The 13,110-nt window shown below is 41.6% G+C and overlaps 3 protein-coding genes across 3 annotated transcripts; 1 reads left to right on the top strand and 2 right to left on the bottom strand.

The window, feature by feature from the left end:
- On the top strand, window positions 1–3,063 carry LOC102290839 (bactericidal permeability-increasing protein; the record flags this gene model as incomplete). The annotated part of the gene is given in 8 exon segments (XM_014337166.2): window positions 1–119; window positions 202–261; window positions 334–501; window positions 585–652; window positions 737–779; window positions 854–917; window positions 1,964–2,040; window positions 2,207–3,063. Coding segments are annotated over 8 exon segments (638 nt in total), but the record flags the coding sequence as incomplete, so codon positions are not given.
- A 68-nt stretch (window positions 3,064–3,131) lies between these two features.
- Window positions 3,132–8,922, bottom strand: LOC102304077 (mitochondrial tRNA methylthiotransferase CDK5RAP1). Its single transcript, XM_005933454.3, has 13 exons — window positions 8,364–8,922; window positions 8,182–8,285; window positions 8,063–8,097; window positions 7,875–7,975; window positions 7,592–7,802; window positions 7,383–7,503; window positions 5,733–5,963; window positions 5,547–5,644; window positions 5,394–5,449; window positions 4,983–5,113; window positions 4,732–4,881; window positions 3,821–3,961; window positions 3,132–3,449 (listed from the first exon to the last, which is right to left on the bottom strand). Exons 1-13 carry the CDS (start codon window positions 8,647–8,649, stop codon window positions 3,318–3,320), a joined length of 1,797 nt encoding a protein of 598 aa, XP_005933516.1. The 5' UTR covers window positions 8,650–8,922; the 3' UTR covers window positions 3,132–3,317.
- Window positions 8,923–9,814: 892 nt separating this feature from the next.
- LOC121814883 (mitochondrial tRNA methylthiotransferase CDK5RAP1-like) lies at window positions 9,815–11,828 on the bottom strand. Its single transcript, XM_042222921.1, has 7 exons — window positions 11,793–11,828; window positions 11,545–11,710; window positions 11,363–11,466; window positions 11,244–11,278; window positions 11,056–11,156; window positions 10,946–10,983; window positions 9,815–9,934 (listed from the first exon to the last, which is right to left on the bottom strand). Exons 1-7 carry the CDS (start codon window positions 11,826–11,828, stop codon window positions 9,815–9,817), a joined length of 600 nt encoding a protein of 199 aa, XP_042078855.1.
- Between the last annotated feature and the right edge of the window lie 1,282 nt (window positions 11,829–13,110).

The raw sequence follows: 13,110 nt of genomic DNA, 5'->3' as shown, positions 1-13,110 counted from the left end.
ACCTGCCACCCCAGAACAACAACATGTTGTACATCGGCATGTCTGCCTTTACTGTCAACTCTGCAGCCTTCGTCTACAACAATGCTGGAGTCCTCAGCCTGTCCATCACTGACGACATGGTAAACTGCTGCCTCCTGAGTCTCATACCTTCTTTTCAGGACATCAAACTGATCTCTAACCTTTCTCACTTTGTCGTGCCAGATACCAAAAAGCTCTCCAATCCGACTAAACACCAAAACGTTTGGAGTCATTATCCCACAGGTGACAACACATCCCAGTCATTTTATGTGACGCATTCTTGGCAGTTTTTCACATGAAATTCTTTTTTTCTAGATTGCTAAGCAGTTCCCAGGTCTGATGATGAAACTGCTGGTGAAGATGGAGAAAACCCCCACACTGACCTTTGAGCCCAACAACGCAACAGTCCAGGCCACCACCACAGTGACGGCCTTTGCCATCCAGCCCAACTCTACTCTGTCGCCTCTTTTTGTCCTGAACTTGGTAAGTTACCCAGCTGATATGATTTTAAATTGTCTTTGTGGTTTTAGAAAACCATCTGAAATGAACCACCATTGCCTTGACAGGAGGCCAGCGTGAGTGCCCGTATGTTTGTCAGTGAAATGAAATTGGCTGCAGCTGTCACCCTCAACAAGTGAGTTAACTGGCAAAGAAAAATAGGGCCGAGAGGTCTTTGTTAAGATGAACATCACGTTCTAATTTAGTCTAATTTGCACAGAATGGATCTGACCCTGGACAAAAGTAATGTGGGAGACTTTCAGGTAAGAAGTGCATTTCTATACAATAACAGTCTGAACCATCAGCAACTCAAACTAACCCTACATCTAACCTACAGGTCAGCGCCCTCAATAGCATCTTACAAGGGGTCTTCAAATTGGTGGTGATACCCACAGTTAATGGTGAGTTCATCCTCACTTTGAAATTTAAAGAGTTTTTTTTCACCAAAATCTCCAAAGAGGATTTCCATTTGCATTTTCACAGCAGCTCCAAAGTCCCAGGGAATATTAGACAAACAACACGAGGGACCAGCAGGATTATCATTTTTAGCTACATATGTCTGGATAATTATTAATATTGTATTGTGTAAAACAGACCCCCAGCTCTTACTTATATGGAGACTATTCTCATTCCTTTTCTTTCTTTCTGTTGATTTTATTTAGGCTATCAGCTCATATTTTATAAAGTCAATAAGTTTATGAAATCGGAAGAAGTTCATTATTTACCTCTCAGGTGTTGTTAAGAATTTAAAACATAAAAGATAAAGTTATTCAAGTAATTTACAAGAATCCAGAATACTTCCACCACAGTACAGGAACTGTACTCACCTACCTTCACTCCTGCTTTTATTGGAGAAAAAATATCGGGAATTTCAGGAGTGGGACCACGCCTCCAAATATGCTCCTCCCAGTTCTCATCTATATACGTTCCCCCAGTTCTAACAGCTGTTCGTTCTCATTGACGTGTCCCACCCTCCCTCCACTTTTCAATTCTTTAACTTCTTCACTTCTGTTTAGTGCATGGGGATAGAGCTTGTACTGGTCTTCTGAATATTTTACCATTTTTTTTAAGATTCGACCCCATTTTCTTATTGGGGAAATCATAAAATGTTCCAAAAATATATACCTTTGAATCACCTTCAGGGTCATCTCCTTGTGCATCTCTTTACCACTTCTAATGAGTCTGCTGTTTTTAATTTGCACTGTGGGAGTCTATTTTCTAACAGTTTAAATGAATGACGTTCATCAGAGACCTTACTTTAACACATTCCACTGTTTTCATCAATAATTTTATTGATGTCAGTATTTTCCTTAATTGAATTTGTGTATGAAGTTACATTAGGTGGAATGATTCCAGTGCATGCTATGTAATACATCTATAATATCATTATGACATTCTGCCACATTTGTGAAATTGTGGTCTAAAATTATCAATCTCATTTTTGCAGTCCAACTTGCTAAGGGATACCCACTGCCCACAATTGGAAAGATGAAGCTTATGAACACCCAGCTTGATGTGCTGAAGGTCAGAGATACTGATAATATGTTGTTGTTGTTGTTGTTTTTTAATCGATTTCATGCATGTGAGCGTATTGCTTCTTGTATATGACATGAGATCTAATTAAGAAATCTTGACATTTCTAAGGAATGAGCAGATTTTCTAACTCAAAGCTGTGAACTGTTCCTTCTAGGACTACATCCTGATTGGGACAGATGTTCAGTTCAGCTGAACTGCACTCCTGAAAACTCCCAGGAGTCTTTTCTGCATTCTAGCATCCTTCCATGAAGACACAATTACAGTCAGAGTACGATAATCTGGCAGAAATTCCCAAGAAAAAGCTAAATAAGTATTACTTCTGACAGCAGTCAGAATATTGTGTTTTCTATGTATTGGTTCCCCTCTGAAGTTAACCATTTCTATATTTAGTGCGTATGGACTTTTTTAATATGAGTGAAATGAGTTGCCAAGGACATCATCAGCACACTCATCAGCAAAATGTCTTCTGAGCTCCAGTCTATAGACCACTTTAGGACTGCTAGTCTTTTTGCAACTGCATGCATCCCTCTGTGGTGGGTAGAGATTAAAAGAATATAAATATAAGCTACTTCCACATGGTTTTATGGGTGAAGCTACATGACATTAATCTTAGCAGGATACAGTTGCCAGGCTAGCTGTAACCAAGCTAGCTGTAACCAAGCTAGCTGCAACCAAGCTAGCTGTAACCAAGCTAGCTGTAACCAAGCTAGCTGCACAAATATGATGTGATTCATTTGTAACAATAAGTATTTTGGCAAAAGAAAGCTAAGCTACTACTTCAGCCCTGCAATTAACCTTTTTCTCTCAAGACTACATTTTGACATATAAGTCAGGTTGGAATTTACCTTAGTTGGGATTAGAATTGGACTGTAGAATTTACCTTAGGGTGTCGTCCGGCTAATATTAGCGAACGCTTGCTTCCCTGTTTGCTTTTTGTAAGTTACCTTACAGCATGTTCAGACATTGGCAATTTAGAGTGCTTAATAAATGACAAAGTCACATAAAAGACAATGTGTCTCCTTATGATTCAATGATCTTAAAAAAATGCCACTTTATGTATCACACAGAACACCGTCAGGCATCGTTCAAACAGCTTTTAATAAACTTCCATAGTTTGTTTACAAGTGAAACTTTCACAGCTTGTTGCAACAGTCCACCTGAAAGCATCCTCCATTTGTCAAAAACGTCAAACACGTGATGAAGGAAATGTAGCAGTCTATTCGATGTGGTATCATCCGAGTCCATCAATCAGTGACATGTTTAAGTCACAGTTGAGTGTGAGCTACATGTTCATCACGCTGGTCCTCAGGTGGAGTCCTACAGTGCACTTCTCTGGCTCTCAGGGAGCTGAGACTGAGAGCTCGACCTCTCAGGCTCTGGGAGTTGGCAGACAAGATCTAAAACAAGACAAAAGAAGACGCCAGAGAATAAAAGACTGAATACAAGAACCGTATTTATACATTCAAGATAATCAATATTCCTGAAACACTTTTCCAGTCACTTTCCTGACTGGTGACAGTGTACCCAGCATTTAAAGTTGGATCAACCAATGCTTACAGCAGAAACATTAAACCGCTGACATGATGATACATCATAAACACATGATATATTCACTAAAGGATCCCTTAAAACTTGGCTTTGACTATTTCAGGTAGTGGCCTAACACTCATTCAATCTGCCAAACATCTTGCTCATATAAGTTGTGTTTTTTTTAGAAGACAACAGATATTCTTTAAAGTTGCATCCGTCTATATCAATTATATCTTACCTTCACCAGCACATAGTCTCCAACACTGATGGGTACAGTGCTGAATGCTGTAGGCTGAACATGAACGTCCTCTTTGGGGAAAATCACTTTCATATTGCCATCAGTTCTTCCACACAGGTCCTCAGCAGATCTTTTACTTTCCTGAATAAAAATCAAAAGCAGCCAATTCAGTTTCTTTCTACTCAAAGCAATTTAAGTTCCAGTCAAGAAGCAACATCCAGGCCTTAAGCCCACAATGAAGTGCCAAAAAACTTAGTTCCTCAGCAAGTAAACCACCACAAACCTTAACAAATGTCAAAATATCTAACTAAACAGCACTGAAAAGCATGAGTACAGTCTATTACTTTGTTTTACTATGTCATTGTGGTGGGACGTGGTCTCGCCGGCTTAAAACATTAACGATGTCCTGTTGTTGTTGTGTGTAGGCTGTAGCTGAAAAGCTGCAGCCGAGTATGTAAATCGACAGCCGCAATAAAGAGGTGTAGCGACAAGTGCAAATATGTGGTCGGGTCTGTCATGCATCGTTTACAGACGTACATTTGGACACTGGCAAGGCTTGAAGTTAGGGGGGCTAATACAACTCAATGAACTGGACCTCTCGACGATGTGCTGTTGGTACCTCTTTAATGGAATAGCCATATAATGGGGCTGTTACCAGGTACAAAGTGTGCTTCAGTTTGTGCAGTAATTGTGCACATTTGTGTTTTACTCATATAGCTCAAAATGTCCAAAACCAATGGGTGACATCACAACAGCTACACCATCCTTTACATATGGCCTGTGGTTCAAGGGTGTGGCTGACGTAGTTACTGTTCACTGCTCTACCACCTGCAATCATGCTATTTGAAGGTCAACATATATTTAAAAACAATTTTGATAACACACTGGTAAACTCTGTGTGTATTACTCACTCCCTCCACCAGGACAAGCTGTGTACTGCCAATGAGAGCAGCGTTGACCCTTTCAGCTTCTCCTCTGAACACGGTGATGCACTCCTCCAGCCTTCGCTGCTTCACCTCCACTGGGACGTCATCTTGGAGCCGGTGGAAGGCATGCGTCTTCTGAATGTGTGGCAGACATGGAAAAACAATTACATCACATATCATCATTTAAAGGACAGGTGAAAAGAAAGTAAGTGAGTTCTAGAGTAAGAAGAACTCACCTTTCTCATACTGTAAGCAAAAAGGAATCCCACATTGTAGCCCACCTCTCTGATTAGAGACAAAGTCTGCTGGTGGTCGTCCTCAGTTTCACCACAGAAGCCTGAGATGAAGTCACTGCTGAGACTCACGTCTGACACACAAACAGAAATTATGTAAAACAGACTGTGGTTAAAGAGGACAGAAGGTGCTTTTCCTTATTTCTTAGTGTATTTTGTAATTTTACAGATAGATTCAGGATTCTCCTGGAAAAAGGAGAAAGTTTTGTTAAAAATGAATGGACAATACCAAGATCTCTTTACATTCGTTCTACATACAAGTGAAAGATACTCAGGTAGTAAAATGAATGTTTAAATGTAATAATCATACCCAGAGACAGGTGACAAATTGAAGGAGAAACCTGATTTTAGTACCTGGGATGAGCTGCTTTATGTTCCTCACAAGATCGAGGTAGGCCTCTCTGGTGTAGCTGTACATATTAGGAGGAAAACAACATGTTATGAGGACAATTAGTGGTGTTTAAGTTTAATTTCACAAAGTCATATGCTAGTGAACTAATCTCTTACCCGCGACGCATTGCTTTAAGGACCCGGCTGCTTCCACTCTGGGCTGGGAGGTGGATCTGCTTACAAATGTTCCCTCGCTCCGCAATCAGATGCAAAACCTGTAAAGATCGACACACAGACCAGGTGAGCAGGGCACACTGAACCAGGTGAATATCCAAAGGAAGAAAAGCATATTAAAGCAAATACCTCATCAGGAAAATCCTTGGGGTGAGGTGATGTGAATCTGATCCTCACGTCGGGATCGATGCGTGACACTTGGTCAAGCAGGTCAGAGAAGCGCAGACCCCCCCGCTTTGTCTGGTAGACGGTCTTAAAGCCACGGCTGAGCTTGGTCGCATCTGAACCACAGACCTGCTCGTCTGACGTGTCCCTGTAGCTGTTCACATTCTGACCCAGCAGCGTCACCTCCTTCACACCCTGACAGAAGCACCCAGCACACACTCGTCAGGCACACTCAAGTGTTCATTTTAGAGAGCTGAACTCAAAGGACGACAAATTTGCAGCAGTGTCAGACACATGAATAATTCAGAAGAAAAGGATCAAAATCAACACCAGAGAACCAGACATAATTATTAAAGCACTCGCCTACTGCCTATAGAGTGCAAACTGTATAAACACACATCTACATATGAATTTGGAGAATCTATAAACAAGGTGGATGATATTTGGGCACTGAAAGCTCTCTGACCAATCATATTCAAGCTTTGGATTCCTTCAGTACAACAGTCTATGTTCAGAGCAAGAGGGAGATTGCATTTACTGTGTAGAAAAGAGGGATAATGTCTTTGTAATGTTAGGGTTTTCACTGTCAGCACATTAGCTTCTTTTATCCATACCAGACCAGTTAGGGGTGGATCTGACTGAGAAACAGAGGGATGCTCCAAGCTCACAGCCCAACGATTTGTTAATGAGATGGTAAAGCATACCCTGCTTTAGCTCCTTTTTTACTTTACTGGACAGTTTAAATTACAGAATGAACATCATACTGTAACAACTGAGACCTCAAACTGACAAGTAGCACAATTGCTGAGGTGACAGATCAGGTGAGTTGACTTATAATCAGGGGTGCGACATAAGTGGGTCCGCGGTGCGCGTCTTCTTTATTTTGACAGCGCAAGCGCACCTGCGGACCACTTATGTCCACCCCTGCTTATAGATGCATACATCTTTTTAACGATAAGAGGCATTGTTGCCCCCTGCTGGCCATAATAAGAATTAAACGTTTCATGTACTTTTTCATAAACTTCATTTTTTAGACTTAGAAGCTACAAACTTTTTTATAATAGCAGGAAGTCTATGATTTATGGGTTATTATCAATAAATGACTGGTTGTACAGAATTTCGTCGACTTCCTTATTGCATGACCTCAATAAACACTTTCATGACGAGATTATGGTCTTAATCAATAGTTTCAACCTTTATTGAAAGGAACATGGCATATGTTTTCAGTCTTATCTCCCCTCGACCCCAACCAGTTACAGCAGATAGCTGTCCCTTCCTGGTTCTGCTGGAGGTTTCTTCCTGTTTAAAAGGGAGTTTTGCCTTCCCACTGTTGCCAAGTGCGTGCTTATGGGGTGTTGTTTTATTGTCTGGGCTTTTGCTTACCACATAAAGTGCTTGGAGGCAACTCTTCTCGTGATTTGGTGCTATATAAGTAAAACTGAATTGAGTTTGTTTCATAAGTCATGTTAAATTATTGTTGTATAGATTTTTGCATTTATCATAAAACACAAACACAAAGTCACTTTGTTTTTTGTTTTTTTCCTATTCTGTTTTTGCGTGGTTACAAATGCAGGAGTTTTTCCAACCAACCTTAATGTTGAAGTTACAGCTTACCTGATCAGACAGCATACGAACTTCCTCCAGGATAGAGCGGACGGGTCGACTCCTCTCTCTCCCTCGAGTGAAGGGAACAATGCAGTAACTGCACATGTTGTCACAGCCTCGCATGATGGACCTGCCGGTACACAAAACCATCAGCAGATTCAGTATGAAGATGACATTGTTACAGGAAAAGGCGGATAACCATTTGATAAACAACATACACAAAAGCACTGTGCCCCCGAGGCGCGTGGTGGACGGGCATGACGTCAGCATAGGTCTCCTCTAAAGAGAGCAGCACATTGCACGCCTGCTGACCTCCATCAGATACAGCCAAGAGACGCGGAAGGTCCCGGTATGCATCTGGACCGGCGAGGACATCTACGAGCTTCTCTCGCTCCAGAAGCTCCATCTTCAGCCTCTCCGCCATACAGCCTGAGACAAACACACCCATGAACGTACCCTTAATGTGACCTCCATCATCTGAGTGCATGAGAGCTTACTCACCTAAAATTCCAATTTTCATTGGTGTGTGGGTCTTTAATCGTTTCCTCTTCATAGCTGTTAGTTGTTGCAGTCTATTCCATATTGTTTGCTCAGCCTTTTCTCTGTTAAGAAAAGAGATTAGGTTGCAAAGCTGCCATCACCTAGCACTAAATTTCAAAACTTTTCATGAGTTTGATCTTTGCTCCTACCTTACAGAGCACGTTACCAGAAGAACAACATCTGCCTGCAAGTACACGCACATCTTAAACAAACTGCATTAAAATTACTTCTGCTAGAATCATAAAATAAAACCAGAAGTCAGCTGTACCTCGCTTAGATGAGCTGTGCGCTGATAGCCCTTCTTCTGCAGTATGGACCAGGCTATCTCTGTGTCATTCACATTCATTTGACATCCATAGGTTTCAAAATAAACTGCAACAATAAGCCAAAGAACCCCTTTAGCATCACCACAAGCATTCATAGCTAAGTAAACAAATGGCTTTCACCGACCTTTCCTTGAGTGTCCCATCAACAAGCCTTCAGAGAGATAGTCATGCTTTTCTGAGGGTTCTTCATCTGCAGCACGGCTCCTGTTAGCTGGAAGCCCTTTAACGAAATCCTGAAAACTTGGACCAGATGATAGCCGACTCTTGAACTTGTCTACAGTCTTCTTCTTTTCTCTCACAATGTCAACAGCGCTAGCCAGTCTAGAACAGTATCTAGCCTGGATGCGGCTGACAGGTGGCCAGTGTTGGGTTACTGTAAATATGGGTTTTAAAGTCTTGAGGTACTCCATGCTTAGCTAACCACAAGACCAAAGGCTTCGTAATTCCCTATCGGGTGTATCTGGAAATGAGCGACTATGTATTTTAGTTAGCTACTTTTGCCGCAACCTAAAAACTAACATAGTGTCAAAAGTCCCTTTTTACTCAGTAAGATACAGCACGAGTGCTAACTACCTCGAGTGAATTGTCACTCAGGTACAGATATCATGTGGAGCCAAAGATGTCTTAGTATCAAGAGGAGTCACTCCCTGTTTCAAGTACCTGACGCTAATGAAACCCGGAAAAACGTGGCTGCGATCTCCGAGACATGGAGTTAATGTACAGTACTGACAAAAAAAGGCTCGATGACACACTTGATGACATGACACAGAGATACATATATAGAGATAGAGATACATATATATAGAGACACATATATATATAGAGATACATATAGAGATAGAGATACATAGATAGATAGATCTATATAGAGATACATAGATAGATAGATCTATATAGAGAGACATACATATATAGATCTATATATATAGACATACATATATAGATCTATATATATAGACATACATACCTCTCTCTCTCTCTCTCTCTCTCTTCCAAGGTCAGGAATCAGGATGAGGAAGAAATGAGGTCAGATCAGTGCAGGTTTTTGCACTACTGACATAAAGTTTCTGCTAATTGAAAAAGTATGTCGACATTTCTGAAATACATTTGCAAACAAATTATGTTTTTTTATAAAAGAAAAATCAGAGAGTAGAGCTGGTAAAACAGCTTAGCTCCGCAGGTTACAGGAGATCAGATGCCAAACAGCGCCCAGCCCTATTGCATGTTCAGGGGCGATCGTGGCTCAAGAGTTGGGAGTTCGCCTTGTAATCGGAAGGTTGCCGGTTCGAGCCCCGGCTTGGACAGTCTCGGTCGTTGTGTCCTTGGGCAAGACACTTCACCCGTTGCCTACTGGTGGTGGTCAGAGGGCCCGGTGGCGCCAGTGTCCGGCAGCCTCGCCTCTGTCAGTGCGCCCCAGGGTGGCTGTGGCTACAATGTGGCTTGCCATCACCAGTGTGTGAATGTGTGTGTGGATGACAGGTTGTGTAAAGCGCTTTGGGGTCCTTAGGGACTAGAAAAGTGCTATACAAATACAGGCCATTTACCATTTACTGCAAATATAAAACTGATATATACTTACATCATGAAGCAGTTGATGTCTGGTTTCCGACAAATACAGTAAAGAGGTGCGTTCTCCCCCTCCATACCAGTGTTCTCAGGCACTGGTACATGGTCAGTGTCAGACACTTCACTGTCCTACAACATACCACATAGGACCACATTAGAAATGACATGTATGTAGACATGCTAATTATACCTGGCTAAATGGATGCAGTAACAAAATGTTACTTAACTACTCTAGTTATTAGTTTCCAGATGTGTGCAGTTGCTCCAGTCTTACTGACAGTATACTGCTTCAAACGTCGGTGCTAACATTTTATTCTTTAAATCTTAATATGATTCTGCACCAAGACTTGTGGCCTTTTGCTCGGTAACTTATTGTCTGACTACATTAACTACAGTTCATAAACATCATTCATTTTCTCCTACTTATTTTATTCAGGTTGTATTCCAGCTGTCATAGGGCAAAAGTACACCCTGGACAGGTCGCCAGTCTGTTGGAGGGTTATTAGAGAGACTCAGACAACCACTCACACCAACAGCCAACTAACATAGACTGTTTCTTCCTATCCTACGCAAGGCCACCTGGGTTGGCTGGAGGACTGTTTACTTAGCCTGGCAGGGCGAAGGACACTGTCTCAGCTGAACTCTGGACACACACACACACACTGATAGACACTCATCCCCCCTCCCTTTCCAAACGCCTGCGATGCTTGTTCCCTCCCAGTGCAGATGGCGCAGACATGCTGCAGGACCGGATGTGCTGTCCACACCGTCTCTCTCTTACCCACCCCTGTTGCTTGTCTTGTGTTTCTATGGTGTATTGACAGTCGTGTGCTTTTTGTGCTGGGGTGGGTTTTTTTCTGTTCTCAAACTGTTCTCCCATTAGGAGCTCAGTCTGAGTGGAGTTTTTTTTCTCCTCCTCTCACCTCATGTTATGTATTTTCGTTGTTTTTTCCTATCAGCCTACCTTTCTGACATGTCTCCCAATGTGATGTTTGTGTAAAGTTGGTCAGAAGGTTCCTTTGTAAGTGCGCATGCGCCATTAGCGTGCTGCCTGCTGTAACCCTAATTTCCTTCGGGATTAATAAAGTATTCTGATTCAGATACGGCCAAGAGGCGAGGACATCTACAAGCTTCTCTCGCTTCCAGAAGCTCCATCTTCAGCCTCTCCGCCATACAGCCTGAGACAAACACACCCATGAACGTACCCTTAATGTGACCTCCATCATCTGAGTGCATGAGAGCTTACTCACCTAAAATTCCAATTTTCATTGGTGTGTGGGTCTTTAATCGTTTCCTCTTCATAGCTGTTAGTTGTTGCAGTCTATTCCATATTGTTTGCTCAGCCTTTTCTCTGTTAAGAAAAGAGATTAGGTTGCAAAGCTGCCATCACCTAGCACTAGATTTCAAAACTTTTCATGAGTTTGATCTTTGCTCCTACCTTACAGAGCACGTTACCAGAAGAACAACATCTGCCTGCAAGTACACGCACATCTTAAACAAACTGCATTAAAATTACTTCTGCTAGAATCATAAAATAAAACCAGAAGTCAGCTGTACCTCGCTTAGATGAGCTGTGCGCTGATAGCCCTTCTTCTGTAGTATGGACCAGGCTATCTCTGTGTCATTCACATTCATTTGACATCCATAGGTTTCAAAATAAACTGCAACAATAAGCCAAAGAACCCCTTTAGCATCACCACAAGCATTCATAGCTAAGTAAACAAATGGCTTTCACCGACCTTTCCTTGAGTGTCCCATCAACAAGCCTTCAGAGAGATAGTCATGCTTTTCTGAGGGTTCTTCATCTGCAGCACGGCTCCTGTTAGCTGGAAGCCCTTTAACGAAATCCTGAAAACTTGGACCAGATGATAGCCGACTCTTGAACTTGTCTACAGTCTTCTTTTTCTCTCACAATGTCAACAGCGCTAGCCAGTCTAGAACAGTATCTAGCCTGGATGCGGCTGACAGGTGGCCAGTGTTGGGTTACTGTAAATATGGGTTTTAAAGTCTTGAGGTACTCCATGCTTAGCTAACCACAAGAGCAAAGGCTTCGTAATTCCCTATCGGGTGTATCTGGAAATGAGCGACTATGTATTTTAGTTAGCTACTTTTGCCGCAACCTAAAAACTAACACAGTGTCAAAAGTCCCTTTTTACTCAGTAAGATACAGCACGAGTGCTAACTACCTCGAGCAGTGTTGGTCAAGTTACTTGAAAAAAGTAATCAGTAACTAATTACTGATTACTTCCCCCAAAAAGTAATCCCGTTACTTTACTGATTACTTATTTTCAAAAGTAATTAATTACTTAGTTACTTAGTTACTTTTTAAAAACACGATTTACAACCTGAATAGGTGATAAAGCGATAGATCTTTCAGCCCAATTCTACTTTTTCTGCATAATCCATCATACAAAATGTAATCAAATGGAAAAGTCTCTTTTTTTAACTTGTTTTATTAGTTTTAATCTTTTAACTTTATGCATCAAGCAAAAATTTAATTATATGCAACATTCTCTGACTGGAAGAAATTTGTTTAACATTTAAACCTATTTTCTGCACATTCCAGCACATAAAATAAAATATTTTTGTGTGTTTACACTCACTCTTTCAAATAGATGCAAGTAAAACACAGCAGAAAATAAATAAAGTCAAAGACTCAGCGGTCCTGTTGCTCTATTTTCACCTGTAAAGCAGGAGTTGGGTAGGCGGAGGTTTACCCTGGTGCAGGTGTGCCGCGGTCAGTGGAAGAATCCGCGAGTTTCTCTGTGAGTTTCCCATTACGTCGTAGCACTCGGTGCTTGCTTGGAAGTTTAGGGGGTTTTTTTCGCTGTAAAAAGAAGTTTTCTTCCCACGCACACAATGGACGCTAATGTTTTTGTCACTTTTTATGGAATCAAACTCAAAGTAAGGTCAGTACTTCCACGCTTTAAACGCTGCACGCTCATACTCTCTCCCACAATCGATATGTGATCCATTGTTGATCTGCACACAGCTGTTGTCACTAATGGCGCACTCGCTTACGTCACTGTCGTGAGACATTCTCGCAAAAAATCACGGTTTTAGTAACGCAGTAACGCAGCGTTCCTACGGGAAAGTAACGGTAATCTAATTACCGTTTTTGCAATAGTAATCCCTTACTTTACTCGTTACTCGAAAAAAGTAATCAGATTACAGTAACGCGTTACTGCCCATCTCTGATCTCGAGTGAATTGTCACTCAGGTACAGATATCATGTGGAGCCAAAGATGTCTTAGTATCAAGAGGAGTCACTCCCTGTTTCAAGTACCTGACGCTAATGAAACCCA

This window comes from Haplochromis burtoni, unplaced genomic scaffold (genome assembly GCF_018398535.1).
Source record: "Haplochromis burtoni strain Fernald_Lab_line unplaced genomic scaffold, NCSU_Asbu1 Contig_97, whole genome shotgun sequence".
Taxonomy (NCBI): Eukaryota; Metazoa; Chordata; class Actinopteri; order Cichliformes; family Cichlidae; genus Haplochromis; species Haplochromis burtoni.
The sequence above is the reverse complement of the archived record's forward strand: the minus strand, read 5'-3'. Positions and strand labels throughout refer to the sequence as shown.